General features: G+C 50.9%; 1 protein-coding gene across 1 annotated transcript; it reads right to left on the bottom strand.

Annotated features, from left to right (window-relative positions):
- Positions 1-4,128: 4,128 nt before the first annotated feature.
- Positions 4,129-12,463, bottom strand: Rflnb (refilin B). The gene is made up of 3 exons (XM_055620518.1): positions 12,145-12,463; positions 9,628-9,737; positions 4,129-7,163 (listed from the first exon to the last, which is right to left on the bottom strand). Exons 1-3 carry the CDS (start codon positions 12,352-12,354, stop codon positions 6,833-6,835), a joined length of 651 nt encoding a protein of 216 aa, XP_055476493.1. The 5' UTR covers positions 12,355-12,463; the 3' UTR covers positions 4,129-6,832.
- Between the last annotated feature and the right edge of the window lie 14,774 nt (positions 12,464-27,237).

Raw genomic sequence — 27,237 nt, forward strand, 5'->3', positions numbered from 1 at the left:
CAAACCACCACAGAGAGTAAAAATGCAACTCTTAGGTTGCAAACCAGCCTGGAACTCTTGCGTGTGATCCTCTTGCCTCCATCTCCCCTTCGCTGGTGCTACCAGCATGTGCTACCGTGCTCCGTGCCATGAACATTCTTTTTTTTTTTTTTAAGAGATACTTTTATTGATGTATGTGTGTGTGTGTATAGGAGTTTATGGCCATCATGTGTGTTGGTTCAGGTGCCCATGAAGGATAGAGGGTGTTGGATTTGTTGGAACTGGAATTACATGCAGGTGCAAAGTGTCTGTTATGGGTACAAATTTAGGTCCTCTGCAAGAATAGTAAGTGCTCTTAACTTCTGAGCCATCTCTCCAGCCTCTAAAACACAAATCTTTACAGACTGGAGAGACAGCTCAGCAGTTAAGAGCACCTGCTGCTCTTGCAGAGGACCTGGAATCGATTCCCAGCACCCACATGGTCACAACCATCTGTAAATTCAGTTCCAGGAGATACAACAGCCTCTTCCGACCTCCAGGGGCACCAGTCACGAAAATGGTGCACACACATACATGCAGGCAAAATACTTACGTGTAAAATAAAATGAACATATTTTAAAAAATAAGTGAAAAGCTTTGTGTGTGTTCCTGAAATCTTGCAAATTACTTGATGCATGTACTGGGATCCAAAATTCAGTCCTCAGCGCAGCAAGCTCTCGTAACCACTAAGCCGTCTCTTCACGCTTCGTCACTCCGACATGCAAGAATGAGAATCTTTGGCTGGAGAGATGGCTCAGAGGTTAAGAGCAATGACTGCTCTTCCAGAGGACCTAGGTTCAATTCCCAGCAACCACGTAGTGGCTCACAACCATCTATAATGAGATCTGGTGCCCTCTTGCAGATAGAACATTGTATGCATAATAAATAAATCTTAAAAAAAAAGAAAAAGAATTAGAATCTTACCATCAAAAGAGCAGTCCTCTCGTGGTGGTTTATCTCTGGAGATTTTTTTTTTTCTTTTGGAGGGGTGGGGGTGAGGTTTAAGCCAGTAGGCTTGGCTGTCCTGGACTCTCTTTGTAGACCAGGGTGGCCTGGAACTCACAGAGATCCGCCTGCCTCTGCCTCCCTGAGTGCTAGCTGTGTACAACTGCATCAGCTTCTCTTCCTCCTCCTCCTTCTCCTATGACACAAGATCTCTCTTTGTAGCCTTAGCTGGCCTGAAGTTCACAAGGTCAGTCTGCCTCTGCCTTGAAAGTGCTGAAATTATCATACTAAGTTAATTTTATTTTTCTTGCCTTATCTCACTGGTAAAGGAAAAAAAAATGATACAAGTGACATTTTTACTTTACTTCCAATTTTAAGATTTATTTTAGTTTTAGAGGCACAGTTTGTGGTAGGTTGTAATAAGTTTAGCACATGTGAAGCCCTGAGTTCAATCCCCTACACTTAAAATAATAGGAAAGACTAGAAAAAAATCATAGGAATGAAACTGTAGATTCCTGGGTATTTGTTTCTGAGTCATACCTCAAAGGAAACTAGATAAGGATCAGGGCCTTTCTTTTTATCTGAGCAGGAATGCAGCAGAAGGCTGTAAAAGTATCTTTTATTTGCCTAATGTAAATGTCTCCCAGGCTTGCTGCCTTAGTCTACTAACCTAGTCCTGAAAGCTTCCAACCTCTGTACAATCTAACCTAGGCCTGGAATGTTTTCTGCCTCTGATTTTTTTTTTTTTTAAAACAGAATTTCTCTGTGTAGCCCTGGCTGTCCTGGAACTCACTCTGTAAACCAAGCTGGCCTCAAACTCACAGAAATTCACCTGCCTCTGCCACATGAGTGCTGGGATTAAAGGCATGCACCACCACTGCCTGGCTGTTTTCAGCCTCTGAGACTTTCGGCTGAATAAGATCACCCTTTCTAGTTCTTCATCAATTCTTGCTGCCTGGTTCAACTCAGCTGCTTTGGCTCAAAACTTCGCTTCAAGCTGACTGATTCAATCTGGCTTCTCTCAGCTTCTGACTGAATTGCCCTGCTTTGCCTCAAACTAACTCTAGCAATCTGTTCTAATTTTCTGGCTCCTTCTCTGGCTCATTCTGTCTTCACCTGTGTTTAGACTGTTCTCTCGTCAACCTGTCTCTGTAAAACGGCCTCCTCTAAGCCTCCATGCTCTTTTGTCCGTTATTATAAACTTATTCATGTGTGTTTATTCATGTGTGTGTGTGTACGTGTGCAGGCCAGAGGTTGACACTGGGTGTCTTTCTCAGTCAATTCTCCATCTTCTTTTTCGAGGCAGGGTCACCAAATTTCTGGCCAGTGAGCTGTAGGGATTGTCCTGCTTGGCTCCTAGAGCTAGGAGTACAGATGTGGGAACCACTGCACCCAGCTTTTCACACGGGTACTGGGGAGCTCCTCACACATACACAGCAAAGCTTTACCAACTAAATCATCTCCCCAAGCTGTATCGTTTTTGAGATGGACGGATCTGGAACTGGCTATCCATTCCAGGCCAAGCCCGGACTCAAGAACCTCCTGCCTCCGCCTCACAAGGGAAGTAATTACAGGCTTGAGCCACCATACCTGGCTTAAAGGGCCTCCATTTCAGTCTTTCCTATCACTCCTTTCTTGGCGTTACCCAAGAAGACTGATGAGGCACAGAAAATGCTACCCCAAAATGTGGCACTTTGGCACGATAGGCATGGCTCTAGGAAATGGAGAGGCAGGGTGACCCTCCTGACCCTTCTCTCTCTCCACTGAGGCAGGCTATGAAGCAACTGACTCTTTCCCTTCACTTCTGGTCTGGGGCAAACCATAAAGCCAGGGCAGAGCTTGGAATTCCAGCACTTGGAAGGCAGAGCCAGAAGGATCACTGTAAGTTCAAGGCTAGTCTGGGCTACCCCTGGAAACTGTCCCAGAAGACCAAACAAAAACCTGGGAAGGCCCCTCTCTGACTTCTTTCCTCTCAAGCCCTGCTTGGGACATGCATCCTGCTCTAAACTCTTGGGAGGCCGTGCACCTCCCCAACCCCTAGGACATTTGGGGTGTCATTGGGGTTAAAACAGGGTCCTCAACTTGTAAGTCAGGTTAGCCTTATAGGCTCAGGCTTCCTGCGCCCAGGAGCATGCCTAAGGGTGCAGGCACCCTTCAGGTTGTTACTTCTGCTGGCCCCCACATCAGAAAGCCTGTTTTCCTCTGGCTAATCCATCATCGTTTGCTCTGAGGCATCAGCTATGCCCCCTAAGACAATAAGAGGAAGTTGCGGCTTTATTTCCCTCATCAGACTGTGTGAAGCTTTCCTTTTAGAGTTGATGGTGTCACTGCCTCCACTACCCCATTTTGGGATACTGGCAGTGAGGAGGACAGCCTTGTTCTTGTGCCCCCGACACGCCATGTCATAGACATGAGGCCTCTAGCCGGCTCCATGGGAAGTTTTGCTTTCCTGTTTTCTGCCCGGTGCCTGCGGGGGTTCCAGCCCAGAGCCATGTACCCCGAGAAAAGAACAACGGGTTCCACTGAGTCATGCATGTCTCCTGTGAAGAGGCAGTTTGAGAGGGGATGAGGGGAGAGGTGACCTGGTACCCTAGGTCATGACATTCCCAGGAGACTCAGTATCAGGAAAGAGTACGCATCCAATCTGGAATCTAGTTCCCTAATGAAAATTGTGCCCCGTGGCCCCTGAGAAAGGCTTCTCACACCTTCATATTAACACCCAAATGTCATGTCTAGCTGGGGGCAGGGGGCAGTGCATGCCTGCAATCCCAACACTCAGGGCGCAGAGGTAGGGATGCAAGGTTTCCCTTGGCTGCAGATGTGAGGCCAGCCTGAGCTACGTGGGAACCTGTCTCAAATAAAAATGTGTCAGTTTTTTTTTCAAGAGGCAAGCAGAGGCTGGAGACATGGCGGTGGGGCAGACTGCTGGCCTAGCAATGAGCACTGCTCCCAGGAGAGGCAGGGATCTCAAGATGAAGCGCTTTCCTCCTTTTGCTGATCCCAACATTATGATTTTACTTAAAAACACCTGCGAGATAAAGGCTGCCTGATCTTTGTGAGTCTGAGGCCAGCCTGTCTACAGAGTGAGTTCCAGGCCAGCCAGGACTGCACAGTGAGACCCTGCTTGTCAAAGCAACAGAATGAATAAATAAAGCATCCTCAGTCTTTCTGTATTAGATAATTTATTGTTAAATGGAGAAGTCACAAAGCAAAAATAGAGCGGGACAGAAATCAAGGATAATTTTTAAACATTTTTTTTTCTTTTGGTGTGTATGAAGTATTTTCTAAGTTTTAAAAGAAGGAAAAGTGTCAAATGAAAAGATCCGTGTTCAAGTGAAGTCTTTCTTAGATGTGTGAAAGGAAAACCACCTTTCTCTAGAAACACACATCCTCTCAACAGCCATAACTTAAAGAGATGGGAGCAAAAGCTTCACAGTGAACCAGCCCGTCTCTCACACACATAGGAATGTCCCGTCAGTGAGTTTTGAAAATCTCTTCTTTCAATTTACCAGCTATCAGGAATCTGCTCTGGGTCTTCCAGGGTGCTGGCCAGCTTCCCGGCCTGCAGCTTTCTAGGCAGATTTGAAGAATCAGAGAAGATTCAAACAGCTGCATTGAGCTGTCTCTCAGTGAATAATAACCTAACGGCGTAAGCCTGCCTCCTGTCCACCTCAGACCTCCACAGCCTCTTGCTTCTACTTACTGATACTGTTCTGGTCCCACCTGCACCTAGAACGTTCTGCCTGAACTTACCACGATCCCTCTAAGACAGAAAAACAATAAAAAATAAAATAAAATAAAAAATTTAAGGACACCTTTAAAACGCTGCTGTGTTCAGAGACATTTTCTCCTGCCATGCTGGCCATGACAGAACTCCTAGCCTAAGCAAGTGTCTCCAAAGGGGCAGCCTTGGTGATTTTCCCAATTTAAAACTGTATTTGCAAAAAAAAAAAAAAAAAAAATTATATTTGCTGCTTCAGTGACATTATGAAGTCAGACAGAAAATCCACTTTTGCCAATAAATGTTTTTCCAAAGCCAAGGAGCATTTGTTGCTCTGAGTTTGCCTGGGGAGCTTGTAGGATCCCAGCGTGTCCCCGACTGAGTTGTACCCTGGCCAGCTGGGACCACGAAGCCAGCACCTGTATGCCCAGGGGTATGAGCTAAAAGTACCACCAACCAGGCACTGTTGTCCTCGGGGGCCAGGACTGGGCGTGTGGCTCTAAACAGCACCGCAGTCTTTAAATGAAAGCGTTATCTCTGCACCTGTTTTCCATGATGCCAGGTCTCCGCTGTGGCTCCAGGCAAGCCAGTGTGCTCTCAGCTCTGCTTCAGGGACAGACGGAAGCCTCCTCAGAGACCCAGAGATCCGACAGAAGGCAGAACCTCTGGCACCCACTCGACATGATTTGGATGTGTCAAAAGGAAATGTGTACGGCTTGTTCTTTCCAATGCTGGAATAAGAATCAGCCTGCCGCTTCCTTTACTCCGCACTGTGGCCTGGCAGGGGGTTCTAGGAAGCAAGGGCCAGGCCTGGGGTAGGGGCAGGGAAGCAGGGGCCAGCCTGGTGCATACCACCCTCGGGGCCAGGGCTGTGCCTGCTGCTGTAGCTGGTTCAGCCAGACTCTCGAAGTTGGCTAGGAAAAACCTTTGAGTCAAGCCCGACTCCATGATAGCCACTTCCAAGCATACAGTCGTACAAAAGAACCGTCTCCCATCACCACAGTGGCAAGGTTGTGGGGTTTGAATTGTCACTCCCTGTTCCTGAATTCATCTTAGCTTAAGCACTGTAAGCACTGTTTCTTGCTTTTTTGGGTTTAACCCTGTTCCTCCCAGTTTTGACACTATCAAAGTCCTAAGAATAAGTCCATCATTTAATCACAATGATCCGAGTCACATCCAAATCTGCCTCTTCCTATCGGCAGCGGCAGCCCACAGTGGAAACCTTTCCCACAACGCACCCCCAAAACGTGTTTTAACAAAGTATGCTTTCAAAATGCTGTTCCTCTCAGAGAGATCCCTCTGCTGCATTTTGCCTTGTGAAAAAATGGGAAAGTATTTCAAAACTCCAAAATACCTATGAGCAGAGTTACACAAGCCCAGGGAGGTGTTTACCGGATGCCAGGCATGCGAGGGCTGCCCAGAGCCTGTGCCGGGAACCAGCCATCGGGAACCAGGCGGCTGTGGTGCGCTGGGCGGGCCAGCTGCTTACCCCCGGCAGAGGCACAGCAGGCAGAGAGTTCATGTTTTAAAGAATCTCTTTTTGTGGTTTTTGTTCTTCTCCCCTAATATCACGAAAAAGAGTTTTGATAAACCTAAGACTTTGGATTAACAGGGAAAACAAACAGAAGCGGAAACAGAAAATGGTCCAGGTCAGACTGAGCACACACCAGCGTCACAATCTACCTGGGTTAACTTTTTCTCCCCCAGCAATAAACATGTCTTAACTCACTTTCTCTATTCCAGAGACTTTCCGACTTTCTTCATCAGAAAATGGGAGGACCAGCTCACCTCAGCCTGCCCTGATGTCACTGTCCTTTCTTTTTGTTTCTGCCTATCTTTTTTTTCCTCATCCAACTGAGACTTTGGGGAAACTGCATCAACCAACCAGAACATACATACATACATGCTCCTTAAAAAAAAAAAAAAAGTATCTGGAAAAATTTTAAACGAAGCTGAGTTTCTCTATTATTACAAGATGCAGTGATTTTTAAAGCATCTTCTTGGCCCGGCTAGGCTTGGAGGCATCTCCAGGTTAGACTCCGCTGGGCTGGGGTGATGTGCAAGAGCACTGCTCCCCACCCGTCCAGGGCGCTCTGGGACCAGGGCAGTGTATGACCAGCTGGTCCAACCCCACGTAGCTAGCTGTGGTCAGCATCCATCTGAGGGCCCGTCACTACCCAGGAACTCCGTGGCCTCGAGCTCCACGCTGGACAGAAACCTCCGCAGCTTCTTGTGGCAGTTGTAATCCAAAGTGGTGGTGTAGATGGTCTTGGGGTACTTGGGGTAGATGATGGTGGTGCTGAGGAAGCGTGCGGGCTTGTGGCGGGGCTGGAAGCGGACTTCAGCCTTATAGTTTCGCCAAGTGCAATTGGGGATACAGGTGACTGTCTGGCTGCAGGAAGCCAGCGCCAGGCCCAGCGGCATCTGCACGTCATCGATGAAGTGTCGCTCAGAGTCATACTTGACTGAGGAAGTATACCTGTGGGTGACACAAGCCAGCATGACGCTGTCCTCTGAGTTAGGAGCATGGGGTCCCAAGTGTGACCTCTCATCTCTCCCGGGCTGCCAACACTGAACTTGGCCGCATCAAGGAGAAGCAGCCCAGTCTACGGGAGTACTTTATGAGAGGCTTAATACTCCCATCACCTTTGTCGCAGGACCTAACTGGATCTTCCCAAAGACCCTGGAAGAAGAAAGCAAGATGTAGAAATGAAGGTCACAGTGACCCTGAATGACAGAGCAGGGTGGGTGGGTGGATGGATAAATGGACAAACTGATGGATTTTCAAGGCTGAGGATAGAAACCATGCTCTTGAGGCAAAGCAGGAACTCTGCCCCTAAGCTAACCCCCCAGGCCTGAGCTGGGATAGAATCGCAGCACACAGGCTTCCAAAGTTTCCCGTGAGCTCACCGTTCCCCACAGCAGACGGCAGCCCTGAGCTCGCCTCAGCTGGGAGCCCTTAGTCTAACAATTTGCCTACACTTTGCAAAAGGCTCGAAGTGTCTCCTTACAGCCAGTGCTGTCGGGAGTGACAGTCACACGCAGCACAGAGACATTTTGGCCAACGACTGGCCACATGTATGGCCGAGGCCCCGTCAGATGACATAGCGGCTTCTTAACGTGCATACATGGATGCTAACATGTTCATGTGTGCTGCTTACTGGTTACTTTTTTTTTTTTAATGACTTGATACAAGCCAGAGTCATCTGAGAAGGAGGAACTTCAGTTGAGAAAATGGTCCCATCACTTTAGCCTGTAGGCAACCCTGTGGAGCATTTTTGTGGTTGGTGATTTATGTGTAAGGGTGCAAGCCACTGTGGGCAGTGCTGTCCCTTTCCCAGGGTGCATGAGAGAGCAAAGTGAGCAAGCGTGGAGGAACAAGCCAGTAAGCAGCGCTCCTCATGGTCTCCCCAACCCCAAAAGTTGCTATTTGTGCTCATACAGCAACAGAAGCCTGAGGCAACATGCGGTGACGTCACTCTTCTCTGAAGGCGTCCATCCCTGAGCACAGCTGTTTCATGGAACGAGCTGGAGCTGGCCGCTGTGTGGGAGGAAGGGGCTTGAGTGAAAGGAGAAGGAATTCCGGAACTGCTGAACACTGGTTCTAGAAACTTGGTTGTAGCCATGGCTTCAGAGTGTGGCCTGCTCCCAACCCTGGGAGACCCAGGGATCTGACCCTATCAATGAGAGACAACTACAATCCGGATAGCCACAAAATGACTTGCCATTTACATCGCTCAGTTGCTGCATCAACACCACCACCACCACCATCATCATCGCTATCACCATCTTCATCATCGCCACCATCATCACCATCATCACCATCACCATCAATTATTTTACTCTTTTGGGTCGAGGTCTTGCAAAGTAGGCCAGCCTACCCTAGACTTCCTCATGCTCCTGCCTCAGCCTCCCGAATGCTGGCTGGGGCTGTAGGTGTGCACCCCATTCCTGGCTGGTGGGGGTTTAATCGTCAAAGTGCCGACGTGGCTACATTAATATTGCAGTGTCACAGATATCAGCATCTCTACAAGCATCACGTGTGAGGGCCAGCATTGTGCCTCTTCTCCCTGGAGTCACAAGACGCCGATGGGAGCCAGTGTCACAAAGTCATGTCCCAGTTTTGTCAGAAATATAAGCTCCAGGGGAATAAGAGCCTTACCAGCTCACCTCTACAGGGATGAGCCTCCCTCTGTTCCACATCAAAGGCCCCTTTGTGTTCAGGCAACTCAGACTGCAGCTACAAAACCTACAGTCTCCAAACGTGGAACTTTTTATGAAAAGACAGCTCTTTGCCCCTGATAATCCTGGGTGAGGTCATTCCCGAACACTTGCTCAGTGACATCACGTGAGGCAGGGACACAGCACCTTGACGTTGGATAGAGGGAACAAGCGGCTTCTGGATAGAAGAATTAATATCCAACAAAATCTTCAGCACCTGAGGGCGCAGTCTGTGACACGCACAGAGCGCATGGCAGAGCTTTACAGAGAGTGTCTACACTAGCTGAGGTGCTGCAGTCCTGTAATTCTAGCACTCGGGAGGCTGAGACAAAACGACCCTAAGCTTGAAGTCAGCCTGGGCCACTGCCTGGGCCAGCCATCACACCCAGCATAGCAAGACCACACCTAAGTAAATGGAGCATCTTTATACTTAATGAGCTGGAGTACAAGAACATAAATCAAACTGTTAATAGTCTTTGGTGCGTTTTCATAATTAACTTTTTTTTTCCAAGACAGGGTTTCTCTGTGTAGCGTTGACTGTTCTGGACTCTTCTTTGTAGACCAAGCTGGCCTTGAACTCACAGCAATCTACCTGCCCTGCCTCCCAAAGTGCTGGAATTAAAGGTGTGTACCACCACGCCCGACTCACAATTAACTTTTTAAAACAGCAAGCAATCATACTTGGAATTTTAAGAAATAATATCAGGGTAGGTTATACTCACTTTATTTCCTTTGGTGGTAAGGGGTCAAACTCAACTCCTTCGCCGAAGGACAGGGGACAGAGTCGTGGTGAGCAGCCGGCAGCCAGCAAGTGGGTCAGAGAGGCTGGGTTCTTGGGGAGAGGGGAGAGAAAGGTTAGAGCTATGACTGATGGGCCAAAGCATGCACTCCCCCGAAGGCTTGATGAGACTTGGCGCCTCCTGTGAGAGCCCTATGGCGACCACAATCTGGCCCTACAAAGGATAGAGCTGGCCCATGGCATGGAAATTGCACTAGAGGGTACCAGAAGGTAGGGGGTTCAAATCCTAGATTAATCCTGCCCCCACTTCTTTTGCAGTGATGGGCATGGCCTAGATGTGCTTTGTGTGCTCAGTAGAATCCTGTCACACATCCTAGGTCCTTATCTGCATGATGGGGTAAGGGGGGCCCCCCTTCCTATCACCGGAGGTTTATGAAAGCCAGAAGAGGAAGCTGACATGATGAATTCCACAGCAGGACTGAGGCCACAGCCAGAGGCCGCTGCAGAGCCCTGTGGTGAGAAAGGCCCACAGTTCAAGCTTAACTCTTCAGAACCCTCAACCATGCAGAGCGCCCCCAGCCCCCATGTGGTTGTCTCACCAATAATTAGCGGAAGGTCAAGACTAATGCCAAAGGAAAACACTTGCAGGATATCTTAAAAGTAAAGATTCACCCCTGCTTCCCCACCTCCTTTGCCTCTAGGGTTGGCAGAGCAGCAGCCATCCAAGACAGAGGGCTCCTGTAACTGGGACTGTGCAGCTCAGAGGTGCCTTTGCTCCACGTCCGTCTCCGATAGCCAGAAAGCTCAGTGTGCAGGGTGCAGCTTTGGACTCTTCAGGGACACTCAGGTGACTCTGTGGATTCCAGTTTGCTGGAATCTGGCCCTCTGTGCTTCGGCGCAGAGATAAACACAGAGCGGAGGGACCTGGCAGCCCTTTGTGCTCTCTGGTTTTCGGAGATCTGTCATTTTCGTGGCTTAATTTAAGAGTAAGAGCTGCATCTGTGCCGGGGCGTGGAAGTGGCAGTCCCACCCCCAGGACAGAGAAGGAGGCAGATGTTTCTAGAAGGCTGGCTCTGAGATCTTCGCTATGTTACCAGGACAGATGCAAAAGCAGAAAGAATGGGGGGAGGGGGTTCCTGCTTCAGGGCTAGGAAGGAGTTCACTGAGTCCTGGTTGGGGGAGGGGATATAGTTCAAGCCAAGGTCAGTGGATGGAGGGAGTGCATGAGGTGTGGCCACAGCCTTCTCCCACACTCCCAAGACAACTGTCTTCCAGGTGTCCCTACTGGTTTCCCTCCTCCGGCATTCCTGGCCTCCACCCCCAGACAGATAGTCCGGGGGCGTCCAGGTGTGAGAGGGAGATGAGGTGGGTCCGCAGCAGGGATGAGAGATAAACTCACAAGGAGACACTGAAGATGCGCACGCCCTGCCACAGGTTCTCCAACAGGTCTGGGAAAGCTCCCAGAGGGACAGAGTGGAGCATGGAAGGGCCATTCGGACTTAGAAAAAGTTAAGGGGTCAGGTGTAAGGAGCGACATCAGAAGCACCAGGGAGTGTCTGGTCCGTGGTCAGGGCAGGCTAAGAGGAGGCTAAAAGGCCAAGCTGAACCAAGCTTCACCTTGGAAGGGAAGCGGCGGCGGTGTTTGCTGGGGCAGGGTCAGGGTCAGGGTCAGGAGGTCAGGAAGGCCCCACAGGCCCCAAAGGCCACCGTGGTCCTTCGGAATAACACTGTCACCGATGGCCCCACGGGAGGCGCGGTCAACAGCCATCCCTAAGTCCTACTCTGAGCTTCAACCGTAGGCAGGATGTGGTCTCTCCCAAGCTCTGCCTGAACACCACCACCTGAACAGATCCCAGGGCAAAACAGACTTCGTGTTTTTCTTGCAAAAAGTTTAAAGTAAAAGCAGTAAAAGGATGAATACTTCCAAAGCCCTGGCCACCTGGAGGACGCTGATCTCATTAAGCGCAAACACTGCCTGGGTTAGGTATTCGGGACAAGGGCACACCAGGACCCTGAAGGCTCGCGGTGTAACCCCTCAGAAGGTCCCCCAGAGGCTGGTCCGCCCATCGCCGGGAGCCCAGAGCACACCCCTTTCCCGGGTCCCTGCAGAGGGAGGCCGCCCTGGGAGCAAAGCCGCGGGGCGTGGGCCCCCGGGTGGGGAGGGCCGGGTTCCTTGTCCGCGTCCCGGGAGCCCCACCCAGCCCGCCCCGGCAGGAATGCGGTCGAGCCGCAGCCTGGCAGCCTCGGGGGCCGCCACCTCGAAGGGAGGAGACCGCGGCTCGCCTCTCCCGGGGCTCCCGCGCCTCCCAGGCGATGACAATTTTCCAGCCACTGGCTCCAGCTGGCCAGGCTCTCTCGCTTCGCTCCCGCCCCGGCTCCCGGCGATGGCCACGCCGTCCCGACGGGCGGACGGCTGCACCGACGGCGAGGGCCGGGGTGTCCCCGGAGCGGGCTGCGGGTGGGCCGGGGCAAGGAGAAGTCGGCGCACGGGGCAACTCACCGGGATCGCGGGGGTCGCCGCCGCGTCGGACTCCAGCGCCCCCGGGACCGGAGCGCGCTCCCCACCTCCGCCCGCCGCCGCCGCGAGTCCCCAATGGCTGGGGCTAGGACTTGGGGGCAGCCCCGAGTCCGGGCTGTCCAGGACGCCGTCGCCCTTCTTCTTCGTGTCCACGAGCTCGGGGACATCCTGCAGGCTCAGCCGGCCCACCATGGCTGCGTGCCGTGCGGGGCCGGGGCACAGCCGGCGCGCTGCTGGAGAGCGAGAGAGGCTGCGCACGCGGGCCCGGGCCGCTGCCCTCCGGGCTGCCCTCCCTGCCAGCCGCCGGCGCGTTGTCCGGGTGTCGCCGGCGGCCGCGCTCGCTCGAGACCCCGCCCTCCGCCCCGCCTCGGGGGCTGGTCCCGCCGCGGTGACCGCCGAGAGGCCTTGCGCCAGGGGCCGCTGCGCTCCCGCGGCGCGCCGCCCAGCTCGCCCGGGCGCAGAGCTTCCCGCGACGGGGGGTCCCCGGCGAGCCGCGCCGCCCACTGGCTAGGCTGCGGGGCTCCGTCCGCCCCGCACACTGTTCCTGGGCTGTGGCCACTCTTGCCCCTTGCCCTGTCCCCCGGCCCCTGGGAGGTGCTAATATCTCTAGATCTGGCAGCCCAGAACCGAGTCCCAGCCTGCAGAGGCAGGGCCTGGGGTGCGGTGCGGTGGGGGCGGGGAGGGGGCGGGAGACGGACGAGCAAACAACTGGAAATTATTAATACTTAATGCACTTCGTATGGCTCCAGCCGCCTGTTGGCCCAGCAGGGCCTGCTCTGGCTCTCACGTCTGCCCCGGAGGAGAGACGGCCTACTCCTTCGGACTCCGGGGGCCTCGAACACTCCCCAGCCAGGTGCTCAGCTCAGCAGGCAGGGAAGCTTTGAGAGTGTCACGGGCTTGGCTTTCCTAGAGAGACCAGCAAGCAAGCTGCCCAGCCACTGTCTTAAGGGCCAAGATCCCCTGCTGGAGGCCACAGTTTTTTCACTCACCGGAACTTTCCTCCTGTACCTTTTGAGGGGATCCCTTCTAAAGACAAAACAAAAGCCAAACCAACCCCAACAACAACAGACAGAGTGGACCTGTTAGGTTTGACAGAGAAGCCCTTCTTTAGGAGGGACTAGTTGGCCAAATTCAATGTTTTTTTTTTTTTTTCCTCTTGGAGATGTCCGAGGTCATCACCAGGTTTGGAGTGTCCTCATGCTTCCTTGGGGGGTTCTAATGCTCCGCCAGACCTCCTGATGTCAGCTCTGAGTAAGCGCCATGTGCCCACCAGAGGACTTCCCTGGCCCACCTTCGTAGCTCTTTCTGTCCACATCTTTGCAAAGACAAAGAACATCTCCTGCTTGGGGCAAATTAGTTAAAAATATACATTCCGAGTGACTAGATCTGCAGCACGGTTCAGTCCTCCTTTCTCTGCCCATCGCTTTCAGATAAGAAGAGAAAGAGGGGGCCTTGCCTTGCCTTCAAATCACATGATGGGTAGAGGCAGCTTGCCATGAACAGAAGCCAGGATCAGCCCTTCTACAGAGGATACATTCTGGAATGGGCTGTACCGGAGGTGGCCCATTCATTCGGGGCACGTGGGAATAGGATACAAAATCCACATCTGACAATCTTTAATACAAGGACATTCTGTGCTCTGACAGTTCTCCACTTCTGCGGGTCCCAGCGTCTGCACACCTCAGCAGAGCTGACCCCTGGCATCAGAGGGGGAAGCTGTGCACTTCCTCCTCCGGGGGTGTGAAAGGTGGGCTGGTCAGATTGGGAAGATGACCGGGAAGGGGGCAGGTGCTCCGAGGAGAGGGTGGCCTCCTGGTTCACCCAGCCCAAAGAGCTGGAGGGTAGACTGAGAAAGCTCAGAAGGCTGGGCCAGGCCAGCCACGCTCCATCTCAGTGTACATTGCTGTGGGGAGTTTTGGAGGTGCCTGCTTTGGGACCTGCTGACTTCGGAGCCTAAGAAGACACTTTGCCACCCTCTGAGCAGTGTTTTGAACACTTTTCTACATTCTCATAGACGATCCATGGAGACATCAAAGCTGCTAGCATAAGCAACAGAACATGAAGCTGCGAGCCTTGGAGGATCCAAGAGAATTCAGGTGGACATGTTTTTGGCACATTTCCTCACGGTATCTTTCTTTCAGCAGCTAGCTCAGGATGTTGCAGTGGCTTCGGGGGACTCAGGAGTGGCCAGATTTACAACCTGCATAACATCCCCCAACTCTGTTACTCACAGACCAAACAGGGGCCATCCTCCTGCCTCCGGTGGACTATCAAACAACTCTCAAAGCACAAGCTGAGTGATCCACCAGCCCATTCGTCCATCCGCCTGTCCATCCTTCCTTCTAGATCTGCTCCACACTGATGTGTGCAGACGTCAGAAGGGCTTGGAGGAGAAACCGGGCTGTTCAGGAGGTCAAGATGGTAAACCTCTGTCCCCTGCAGAAGCTTCAGAATCCCTCGCACATCTCCTGCCAATAGTCCCATCAGGCCAGGCCTGGCCTGGGACACCTGGCATCCCTGCGGGGGAGCAGAGGTGCTCTTGGAATGAGAGAAAGAGCCAAACGAACTGGCTCAGGGGTCCTGAGAAGGTCATGTCCTGTGTAATTGTGTGAACCTTGCAGCTCAGGTCCTGGAAATGGGTTCTACCTCTGCAGCCCTGAGCAGTGAGTTTAGCTTTAAAATGTTCTGTTGGCACACTTGGGGGCAGGTGGACCTCAGTGGTTCACAGAGCTAGTGCCAGGACAGCCAGGGCTACACAGAGAAACCCTGTCTCAGAAAACAAACAAAAAAACAAAGATAGAAAAAAAAAGTTGTTTGGGCAGTGGTGGCATACACCTGTGATCCCAGCACAGGTGGGATCTGGAGGCAGAGGCAGGAGGATCTCTGTAAGTCTAAGCCAGCCTCGTCTACAAAGTGAGTCCAGGACAGCCAAGGCTACATAGAAAAGCTGTGTCTCAAAAAAAAAAAAAAAAAAAAAAAAAGTTCTGTTTTGTTTTTAAAGCCAGTCTTACAGGCTGGTCTGTAGCCCAGGCTAGCCTGCGATTCTAGACAACTCTCCTGCTTCATCCTACCACTTCCAAGTGCTAGGATTGTAGTGTGAACTGCCACACCCAGCTTCAAGCCGTGCTTGAGAGAGCTTCCCTCTCTTAAGAGGGCCTTGCAAAGAGCCTTGCTATGTGGACTCTTCATCATACCCCGTCTTATTCCAGATGTTTCCCCCAGGATGTTGCTCGGAAAATCCTAATTAAAGCTTAATTAAAGTCCTAATTGCAGCTCAGATCCTGGAAATGGGTTCCATCCCTGCAGCCCTGAGCACTGAGTTTAGCTTAAAAATATTCTGTTGATGCACTTGGGAGGCAGGTGGACTCAGTCTCCTCAGAACTAGTGCCAGGACAGCCAGGACTACACAGAGAAACCCTGTCTTAAACAAACAAGCAACAAACAAAAAAACAAAGAAACAAAAAAGTCCAGTCAGGACTACATAATAAGACCTTGTTGTTTTTTTGTTTGTTTGTTTGTTTGTTTGTTTGTTTTTGTTTTGTTTTTTAAATAAAAATAAACTAAAGCCAGCAGGGGGAGGGAAAAGCTACCTGATTCCCCCCTAACCCATCCTGGCTCAGTTTTGGAGTCAGGCTTTCATTTGAGGAACAGCTGGGGTATCTGCAGAAACCAGGAGGTAAGTCAGACAAAACAAGCAAGGCCCAGAGAGACCGTGGAGCCTATACAGAGACTGGCCTCATCTCAAAGCTGTTCTTTCAGAGAGAGGCCATCACCCCTAGGCTTAGATCACAGAGGCACCATGTCCTCACAGAACCTGGCTCCGAGCCCCGGCAGCCTTCAGAAACAAAGGCTGCCTGACCGTGGATGCCAATCCTGAAATTTTGTAGGTTGGGTGTTTTTTTTTTCACTAAAGTAAACTGATGCCCAAATGGGAATTAAGACAGACAAGGGCAAAGCAGGGCCCCTCATGGCTGCCGATGACTTCTGTGGAATGGCCTGTCTTCAGCAAAGCTAGCTGTCGATTAAAAGCACCCCTGGCTCACTCTCCTGGCTGGTGCCCATGCCCGTGGCACCTTGGGGTCTCCAGCCTCCATGGTTCCAGGTTGTTCAGTAACGTAGAGGATTTGCCTCACTACCCAACCAGGTCTCTTCTTCCAGAGCTCAATTTTATCCTTTAAGTGTCTGCAGATTAAGGTCCTTATTTTGGAAGGGCATTGGAAGGGATCTCTGCCATATTAGTAAAGAAGGAGGGGCAGGTGGCACAGTGATAGCAGAGCTTGGGAGATGGAGACATGATGAATCTCACATTCAAGAACTGAAGGCTTGGCTGGAAAGGTGACTCAGTGATTAAGAGCACTGGTTGTTCTTCCAGATGGATGGACCAGGGTTCAAACCCCAGCACCCACAGAGCAGTTCACAACTTTCTATAACTCCAGCTCCAGGGGATCCCATATCCTCACACAGACATACATGCACACATACATGTACTGACTACCTAGAGAGGCCAGCCTGGGCTACATGAGACCTTGTCTTTTTTTTCTTCAAGAAAGCATGGCTGAATGAAAAAGAAGTGGTTTCGCCAGGAACCAGGTACCGTGGCCATACCTATAATCCCAGCACACGGGAGGCCTGAGTCAGCAGGAATACTTTAAAACATACTCCAAGCTTAGTAACCCAACACAGTCCACAGGAGTGTGAGCTCAGGTGCTGGGGTGAACCCTTGGGAGTCACAGGGTGACACGCAGCCAGAGGAATATCCAAGTGCTTGCACGACAGTTTCAGGGCTAAGCAGCCTGAAGGGCCTTTCCAGCCTCTCAACTGGGAGCTGACCAGTTTGTCTGGTCTGCTCAAGCCAGAGGACAACAGCAGCCCAGAGCACAAGTGTGGCTGGCAGGTAGTCGGAAGAGTGATCCCAGGGTAAGGAGGCCCCAACAAGCTCAGCGAACTCTGGCCCCACCTGGAGGCTCCCATCTGTGAGCTCAGAGCTGCCTCCCCCAAGTACACTTGAAAAGCTCCATCCCTGGCCTCTGCAAAATACACATGCGTGGGGTCGTGAAAATGACTAGGGCACATGGCCTCCTTGGGGCTACATCAGGGCGTCTGTACCTCTGGCTGTATTTGGACGAGGGCTTGCAGGCTGGGAAAACAGCCTTTGGTTAAGCAACTGAAGAGAGAGTGTTGGCTCCCTGGCGGACAGGCTCCATAGAAGGGCATGTGCTGCTGTTCCTTAGAACAAACAGCTGGTCTGTGAGGTCCCATAGCAAAGGCAGCCGCCAAGGTCTGCAAGGTGCTTCAAGACCACAGACCATCCAGCACTGCAGGGCTGCCTGAGACAAGATGGAGACGGGAGCCTGTGGGTGCGGCCAGCTGCTCTCCACAGGACAGTTGCTTGGGGCTGGAGACAGCTGCTCTTCCAGCGGACCCAGGTTCGATTCCCAGCAACCACATGGAGTGTCACACTCCTCTGTAACTCCAGTCCTAGGGGGTCAGACACCCTCTTCCGGCATGGCATGCCCAGCGCATAGACCTCACTGAACATGCTTTTCTTTATTACATATTTTCTCTTTTTTATATTTTTATGTAGCCAAGGATGACCTTAAACTGAACTCCTGATTCTCCTGCCTCCTGCTGCCTAGTAATGGGATTTTAGGTATGTACTACCATGGCTGGCTTTGTTTATAAATTTAAATTTTTTGTTGTTGTTTTGTTTTTGTTGTTGAGACAAGGTTTCTCTGTGTAGCCTTGGCCTAGACAAAGCTGGCTTCCAAGTCACATTGATCCTCCTGCCTTTGCCTCCAGAGTGCTGGGATTAAAGGTATGCACCACCATGCACTGTTTAATTTAAAATTTTTATATTTATTTACTTCATGCATTTTTTTCTGTATGTATGTGTGTCCATATGTATTCCTGGTGTCCTGGTGTCAGTTCAGTTGGACCTGGAGTTGCAAAGTCCTCCAGGACTGTGGTGTTTACAAATAGATGAAAAGCACTCTTGAGCAAGAAGCAAAACTAGAGCAGGCAGGACAGCACTCTCGTGCTCTTGCATGGAGAGCTGGGCTTTCCAGGCCTGCGTCTCTGCTGCGGAACTGCAGATGTCTAAGTGCTCGTCTCATACCATTCCCCCACGCCGCCGTGGAGGAAGCGCAGAGGTGACCTGGAAGAGGGCAACTTTCTCACTTTACTGTATTTGTTACTCACACTGCAGGCAGAAAGGATGGCCCCTGGGATGGGGGCAGCTCAGTTGGTAGTCTCGCTTGTCAAGTGCGATTCCCAGCTCTGCATCAAACGGCCTGCACATGTGTGCCTATAATCCCAGCACTGGGAAGGTAGAAGCAGGAGGTTTAGGGTCAAGGTCATCGTTGGCTGCATGTCAAGGCTGTGGACATCCGGGCTACATTGGACCCTTTCTCAGGAAAAAGAAAAGGAAAAGGAAAAGAAAGCATGACCATTGATTTCATGGTTGAACCAAGGAAGCTCCAAGCAGACGGCTTGGGTCTTTTATGCAACGGGCTTCAACTGAGCAAACTTCCTTTGCAAGATGCGGCATGGGTTGAGTCACATTTGGTTTTGAGCAATGAAAACGAAAGGGGGAACTTCTGCCTCCTGGCTTTCTACAGCTAGAGCTGGCCGGCGATGCCGGAAAAACCCCGTGGCCGAGGATGTGGAGAAATAGGTGCCCATGCACTATCGAAGGGAGTGTTCAGCAAAAGCACCTAGCACACGTAAGACGCAGGCAATACCGACCTTCGTGTGTGTGTTTGCATGCCAGACAGCTTCCTGGATTTTTCTTTATTTACTAATAGGGTTACCTTGTCCCAGGACCCTCTGTTTTCTGCCTCCTGAGAGTTCGGATTGCAGGCAGGCCTCTGTGCCCTCTGGGCTCTCGTGTAGGTGCTTGAGATCCTAAGTCTAGTCTTCATATTGGGAGGAGAACATTTTACTGGCTGAAACATTTCCCCAGCCCCAGCAGCAGTGCTTTGTTTTGTTCATTTTTATTTACTTGAGACAGGGACTCACTGTGTAGCCTTGGTGGCCTGGAACTCACTGCGTAGATCAGGCTAGCCTCCAACCCAAACACACCTGCCTGTGTCAGCCTCCTGAATTACTACCTGTAATTCCAGCTACATGGTAGGCTGAGACAGGAGGATGGGGAAACTGAGGCCTGCCTGGGCCACATAGAGAGATCAAGGTCATGTTGGTAAATCACTGTTTCAAAGCAAAAATAGGAGCCAAAGAGGTTTAGCATCAGCGGGGGCCTGATGTTAACCCTGGTTACCCGAGTTTGATCCACAGGTCCCACGAGGCAGATAAAGCCCCTCGTTTTTCAGAAAGGAAACTGAGGCCCTGGTGAGATCAGGTTGGTCTCTGCCCAAAGCTACCCCATGTCGTGCGGAACAGTCGGTTTTCAGCCTGTGCCTTGCCGGGGGTGACTCGGTTTTGAGGGTAGAGGATGATCTGCACCGGGGTGGACTTGTGAACAGCAGAAGGTGTTCAGTGCCTTCCACAGCACAGGTCGGTAGGTGGTTTGTCCCCACAGGACCAAGGGCATCGCCCTATAAATGCATCGGGGTGGGTTGGGGCGGTGAAAGGAGGAGCATAGTGACCTTCTCGGGAGAGCCATGCCGACAGCTTACGAAGAAAGAGCCGCTTCCTCTTCTGGGCTGTGTCACCTCGCTTTGATGGTGAAGGCACTCCTGACCTGTGTCTGATCAGCGAGTGTGTACATCGAGTGATGGAGAGGCGGAGAACTCCTAGCTGTCCATGGCTTCAGCGCATCTAGGCCCCTGCCAGCTCAGACTGTGTCTGTGCTGTTCATCTGTCTGGACCCGCCTTCCATCCCTCATCTTGCCCTTTCACCTCTGCAGCTCCACTCAGACCTGTGCCTGGCACCTGACCCCTTGTCTCTTCTCCCACCTGCTGCTGCTTTCTCAAGACTGGAGACCTAGGGCCTGGTATAGCTTCATTTTTATTTATTTCTAAATTTAGTAAACGGACATTTTATCACATTTTATTTACTCACTTTTTCTGTGCATGTGTGGGTATTTCTGCCATGGTGCATGTGTAAAGGTCAGAGGACGACTCTCAGGATTCAGGTGCAAAGTTCTTAGCTCCCTCTCCAGTGCCATGTCTGCCTGCATTCCACCGTGCTTCCTGCCATGAGACTACACCAGTTAGTGTATTTAACACCATTTAACGCATGCCCCAGTTAAATGCTTCCCTTTATAAGCTGCTTGATCATAGCCTCTTCACAGCAATAGAGCCCTTTGGCCATTGCCTTGTCATTGGAACTGACTGCTGTGCAGAGTGGGTGCTCGGCAGGGCTTTCCTGGATGTCCTTTTTCAGCAGAGGAGGTGGCCTACAAGGTCATCTGAACAGAAACTGGGCAACGGTTCAGGTGCTACTGTTGAAGGGGTGGGGCACTAGAAATGAATGGGACTGCTTCCTGCAAGGCAATAGGCCCAACTCTCCTAGTCTTCAAGGTCAAAGAAACAAGGTGTAGGAGCTTCCAGACCCATATAGGACCCCCACAGAGTTTTGATTCTATTACTTCTGTCTCTTGTCTCTCTCTGTGTTGCTGTCTCCTGTTTCTCTGTCTCTGTTCTCTCTCTGTCTCACCCCACCCTCTCCAGGATCTTATATCTCTTAAGTCTAGCCTTGCTTGAACTTGCTTTATAGCTGAGGCTGACCATGAACTTCTGATCCTCCGGCCCCACTCCCCAAGTGCCAGGATTACAAGTGTGAACCGCCAGGGCCTCAAGACACAGCTCAGTGGGAAAGAGCATGTGCTGCCCTTGCAGAGGACCAGGGTTCAGTTTCCAGCCCCCACACCGGGTGGCTCAGAGCTGCCTGGTACTCCAGCTCCAGGGGCTCGGCTGCCCTCTTCTGGCACCTGCACTCACATGCATACACTGCTCACAGAGACATACATGCATACACACATAAACACAAAACCAGAACAACAACTGTATGCTACCGTATCCAGCTTACGTAGTGATGGGAATCAAACTCAGGGCTGTCTTCATACATGATTGGCAAGTACTTGCCCAACCAAGCTATATCCCCAGCCCTGAACTTCATAATTGGATTTTTCAAGTTCCTAAAATATCTAATATTAAAACTATATCAACATAGTATGAATTTCAAAGGTGTCATAGGTGAGGGTCCTTGGCATGTTCTTCTGTTGCTAGGACAATTTAGGAGAAAGTTTACCTTGCTGCCCTTTTTTCATTTTTATGTATACAGGTGGTCTGCATGTATGCCTGTAGACCAGAAGTGCGGATCGGATTGTGAGCTACAATGTGGTTTCTGGGAACTGAACTCAGGACCTCTGTAAGAGCAGATGGCTAGGCCATCTCTCCAGCCCCTGGCACCTCTGCTTAATAAGAGCATCTGTGCTTGCAGCTGTGCCCAGGGGCACATGCTGTAACCCCAGACTCAGGCTGGGCAGGAAACTGTGAGGCAGGAAGATTGAGAGTTTGAGGCTAGCCTGAGCTCAAGGAAAGAGACCAAACAAATAGTGTGTGTGTGTGTGTGTGTGTGTGTGTGTGTGTGTGTATAAAGGCAGGTAGTGTGTGAACATATGTGTGTACATCCCAGCTGACATATAGCTGGGGTGAAGAGGGCTTTAGTGAGGAAAGCGTTTGTGCCACCAGCCTAACAACTTGAGTTTAGATCCTTAGAAGCCACATAAAAGCCAACATAATAGAGCCTGTATCTGTAATCTCAGTGCCCCTTAGAGGATGGGAGGCAAAGACTGGAGACTCGCAGGAAGCTTGGGAGCCAGCTGGCCTGGTGAAGGCCGCAGTGAACGGCAAGAGACACCCGGTCACTAACAAAGTGGGAAGTGACACCAACACCCAATGCTGTCCTGACCTTCACATATACACGGAGGCACACGCATGACAGTAACACACTCTCAGCTTGTTTGTAGTTTTTCAAGTCAAGATTTCTAAATTCTGTGAAACTAAAGCAAGCAACAAGAAAGCAGATGCTGGGGTTGAAACATAAATTATAATTGTCATTCATGACCTTAGATGTACTTCTTCCTTTCTTTCTTGAGAAAGAGTTTCACTAAGTAGCCCTGGCTGTACCAGAACCTCTGCTGTAGACCAGGCTGGCCTCAAATTTACAGAGATTTGCCTGCCTCTGCTTCCTAAGTGCTGGAATTAAAGGTGTGTCGCTAACTCACTTTGTAGACCAGGCTGGCCTCAGATGCCTGGTGCCCGAGGAAGCCAGAAGAGGGTGTCTTATCCTCTGGAACTAGAATTGGTGGATGCTGGGAGGCAAACCCAGGTCGTCCTCTGGGAGAGCAGCAAGTGCTGACCGCTGAGCACCCATCTGGCAGGGCGTTGGAAGTCGTTTCTTAATCCTTCTGCTTCCACGTATGTGCTGTCACACCCTAAAATGCTTCCCACTCACTGAGAGTGTCAACATCTTCTCTGATTTTCTCTGAAAAGATTTAACCTGAAAACACGGTATTTATAATAAAATTTCCATGCCTGTTTTGTATAGCAAGGATCCTGCAGCTTGTAACATTTGAAGCGACTGGAGAAGTGCGTGGATCTGGGAAACGGAAGGCAGCCTTGGTAAGATCCTGGCTCCCCTTCTTCCCGGGCACACGCCCTGGGGTACCTCACACTCCCTTTCTCAGTTTCCTGGTTCCACACACAAAATAGAGCCAAGCTACCTGATAGTTTTAAGAGAAGTTCTTGCTATGTGGTCTGTCTGGCCTGGAACTTGCCATCTGACCTCTCTCACAGTGGGAGACACAGGTGGGCACCACAGCTAGGACCCAGAACCAAGCCAAGTTCTTACATTCCCTTCTGACAGCAAGGCTTGCCAGCCTCAGAGCCAACACCTGGGTCAAGGGCTGGCAAGACTGCTCAGTGGTAGCTGCTGCCAAGCCTGGTGACCTGTTATCACTAGGACCCACATGGCAGAAGCCAATTAATTCCTGAAAGTTGTCCTCTGACCTCCCCACATGCTCTTCTGCTTTCATGTGTATGTATGTGTATGTGTGTATAGTAAAATAAATTTGAAAAAATATATAATTCAAAGTTAGAAGAGTACAAGATAGATTATGAGCCTTGGCAGCTCTCCCAGAGAACTGGGAGTGGATTCCCAGCATCCTGTGGCTCACAACCATCGGTAACTCCAGTTCCAGGGGAGCCAGTGTCCTCTTCTGACCTTTATGGATACACACACACACACACACACACACACACACAAATCTTAAAAGTTAAATACGGTGTCAGGACCCCCGCAGGCCTAAGGGGCAGCTGTGTCAGTGAATGGCTGCTTCCTCCTGCATGAGCTAGCCTATGTGCTTGGGACCACTCCTCAGGGGCTGCCTCTGACGGCCAGTCCCAGAACTTCCTGCAGGGCGCTGATGGAATGCAGTCTGCTTGCACCTTAACCCAAACCAAAAGTGGACAGAGCAGCTAGTTGCTTGCCACCTTTTTACTCTGGAAAGCGGTGGAACCCTTTGCAAAGGCTTTTCTTGGCCTTGAAAATGGAGGAGAGTTTGTTGAGAAGCTGGTCTTAATTTTTGACTTGTTGAAGAATTATTCCGAACAGAAGGAGGCGTGGAAATTGTGCAAATTCCATTTGATTATGAAGCAGAAGCTGAAGAGGTCTCAGATTAAGTGGGACGGTCTTAGCTGGGCTTTTCAAACCAGGTTTTCTCCCACAATTTGTTTTGGTAAAAAACAAACAAAAAAAACCCCAAACTTTGGCAGGGCTTTGTTTTTGGTGCTGCTGTAGACAGATCCAGGTTCTTGAGGGTGCCAGGCAAGTGTTCCACTGGAGCTACAGCCCCAACCCTGAAGGGCGGCTTTGGTCTCCTGATCATCCTGCCTCGGCCTCCGCAGTGCTAGGACTAGAGGAGTCTGTCGCCAAGCCCCACCCACCATAATTTTTAATTTATAATCACTCTTATCATTCCACATTCTCTGAGTCAACATCCCACAGAGCTAGGTAGGAACTTTGACCCTGAATGCAGGTAATTAGGCAAGCCCTAGGAAAAAAATCTAAGATTCTTTGACAGGCATCTAATGAATTCCGTTCTGTGAGCCAAGCACAGCTTTTCCAATTAGGACTGCCTGTCTCTCCATAATTTGGGGGTTACTACAGGCCAAAGAACAAACCTCACAAAACCCCAGGAGACAACAGAAGGCTTTCAGGCAAGGGTAACTGGAGAGTGGAGCCACGACCTAGACACTGTAGGCAAAGCCCTGTTTTGGAAGATGGCCTTTGGCAGTGCATTCAAAGGAAATGTGTCCCACTTTCCAAAGTGGGCAGCCTGGCCAACACCACCAGGGGAGGAAGCCGTCTTCCATGTCTGCAGGTTTATCCCTAAAGGCCAGGGGAAGTAGCCGCTGCCAGGACACGAGGAGTGCAGAACGGGAGGCTTGGCAGGCTCGAGTGTGACGGACACCCCCATCCTGACCGACAAAGGTAAAGGCTGCCATTGTTTTGTTGGCTGCGCATGCGCATTCCGCTGAGACAGAGAAACATGCTGTGTCTCTGCTATCTCTGCTTGGCCTATTGATTAAAGTCAGCCCCGGGAAGGCAGGTTGGCCACCGGAGGTTCCGCCCCATTGTCAGTCCCTCCAGCCCCGTGGCCCAAAGAGGCAGACTCACACCTGGGCAAGTGTAATTGCATGGCCACCTTGACCTTCTTCTGTCTGAGGCACAGTCTCACTATGCAACCAGGTTGGTTTGGAACTATGTAGCTCAGGCCAGCTTCAAACTCACAGAAATCCTCCTGCCTCAGGTCACTGGGAAGAGCTAGGCTTAGTGGCACACACCTTCCATCCCAGCCCTTGGGAGGCAGAGGCAGGAGGAATAGGACTTCAAGAGGAACCTTGCTAACTAGTGAATCTGAGGCTAGCCTGAATCTGTCTCATTTAAAACAAATACAAAGAAACTGGAAAGATTTATAATCCCTTTTCACAGATGTTGCAAGCTAAGGCCCCAAGGACCAATGACTGGCCCACTGTCAAGGTGCTGGACACAGACCTGCAGAGCAGGGCTTCTGTGGAAGTTTCCATCTCAGCCTGCTTTTGTTTCCAGTGGACACATTCTTCATAGGCCACTGCTCACCAGCACTTCCTCTCCTTGGCTGTGGAGGTGAGAAGGCGGAGGGGCTGGTAGGAAAACCATCTTGCACACAGCCCTCGGGGGTGGGTAATCGGAAGTGCTTCTTTTCTCATGAGAGTCATCCCTGGCTGTCCTGTGGAAGCAGGAGCTGGTGACGATGGATGAAAACGAGGTAAAGATCTCAGGCCAGACTGATGGAAGTGCTGCAGCAGATTTTCCACTGTTGAAAGAAATAGCAGAATTCCCTAAAAGATCTCACTGCAAAAGTGCCCACCCAGCCGTGGAGGAAGCAGGAATAACAGCACAGTGAGGGATCTCCGGGCAGCCACAGGGGAAACTGGGCTGAGGCTGCCATGAGGAGGGGAGGGAAAGCCAACGGATGGAAACTCGGTGCAAAGTGGAATCCAAACCAGAAGCAGAACGCTTGACACACATTCAGACGAAGGGTGCCACTGCAGCTGGACAGGCTGTGGTGGCCCAGGCTGCCACATTCTCCTTGGGCATGGCCTCCTTAGACTGCCAGGGCAGGTGAGCCTCTCTCCACTGGCTCACTGAAGAGAGGTGTTTGGGAGGGAAGCTGGAGCCTCATTCCCAGGGTCCCTTCTGTTTTCTGTCAGCAGTAGGGAAAGACATTCTAGCAAATGACAGTCAGTAAGGCTTTAATTAACTGCAGTATTTTGTATTTCAAGATGCAGCGAGAAATCAATTCCAGATGGCAAAATGAAAGACACTTATACAAAAGAATGATCCTCTTAGTTGAGAGAAATTTCCATCTCCCCAAGGTGCAGAATTCTGCAGGTCCAACAGGCTCTTTTGATGGACAGTTAGGATGGGACTGGAAATTTTTATTTCATATGTAAAACGTAATGGTTCGCTTCATGTCTGCCTGCTTTTCATGAGCCTGTTTTCAAGGCTCCTGCTTAAATGGCCCGACGCAGTCAGCGCTAACAATTTTATTTTTGGGACTCCAACTTGGAGTAGACAAGAAGTATGGAACTTGCCTTCCCCCTCAAGCAAGCTGGCTATTTTGAGACTTCTCTTCCTAGGGAGAGGAATGATATTTCCAGCTGTGGACTTCTGGCACTTCCCTTGGCCTTCTGTAAACAGGGAGCCAGGCTTCCTGGTCCAACAGCGACTCAGGATGGGCCTGTGTAACACCCCCACACCAGGCCGCAGCCAGGACCTGTGCTGTCTGCTCTCAGGCAGTTGATATGCATCCAAGAGCCACTTGAAATGTACACAGAGTGGGCACCTTGCAGGGTGCTGGGCACAATCTCGGGCACTGATTCTTTGTTCTGCCAGAGAGAAATTTTCTTTTCAGTGACAGGGCTTGAACCCAAGGCCTTGACCCTACAAGGCTCCAGAGACTTGTTCTTTGTGGCTCCTATTTTGTGGGTAATAGTCTAAACACAACGTTCTCCAGCCGGAGCCCTCTAAGCCGGCCACCTGTCCTAACAGAAGCGTTGCAAAGAACTCGTAGATTTTGTTGTTGTTTGTTTTTCTGCTACAGGGTCTTCCTATTGGAACTCACCATGTAGACTAAACTGGCCTCTAACTCAGAGGTCCACCTGCCACTGCCTGTCCAAAAGCAGAATTAAAGGCATGTGCCTATGCCTAGCTATATATATTGTTTTGAGCTGACAATAATAAACAACGTTTCTGGCTGAGCCATGGCCACCAAACAAAGAACCCTGACCACTACGGGAAGAGCCAAGCTGTAGTTAGTCTTAAGTACACACGCTCCAAATGAAAGCTGCTGGCCACCAGAAAGGCCGCGCTGCAAACACCTCAACATGCAGCTGTGGTCATGGGTTAGACAGCCAGCGGAACACACACATATGTGAGAACAGGCTACAGGGCTCCTTCCACAGGTCCTTTCTCTTTCACCGTAAGGGATAACCGCAGGGAATGAGCATCTACAGTTGGCCCTCTACCTCTGCGGGTTGCATGTGTGTTTCCAAACCAAGGCAGTA

This window comes from Psammomys obesus, unplaced genomic scaffold, assembly GCF_907164565.1.
Source record: "Psammomys obesus unplaced genomic scaffold, mPsaObe1.curated_primary_1811, whole genome shotgun sequence".
Taxonomy (NCBI): domain Eukaryota; kingdom Metazoa; phylum Chordata; class Mammalia; order Rodentia; family Muridae; genus Psammomys; species Psammomys obesus.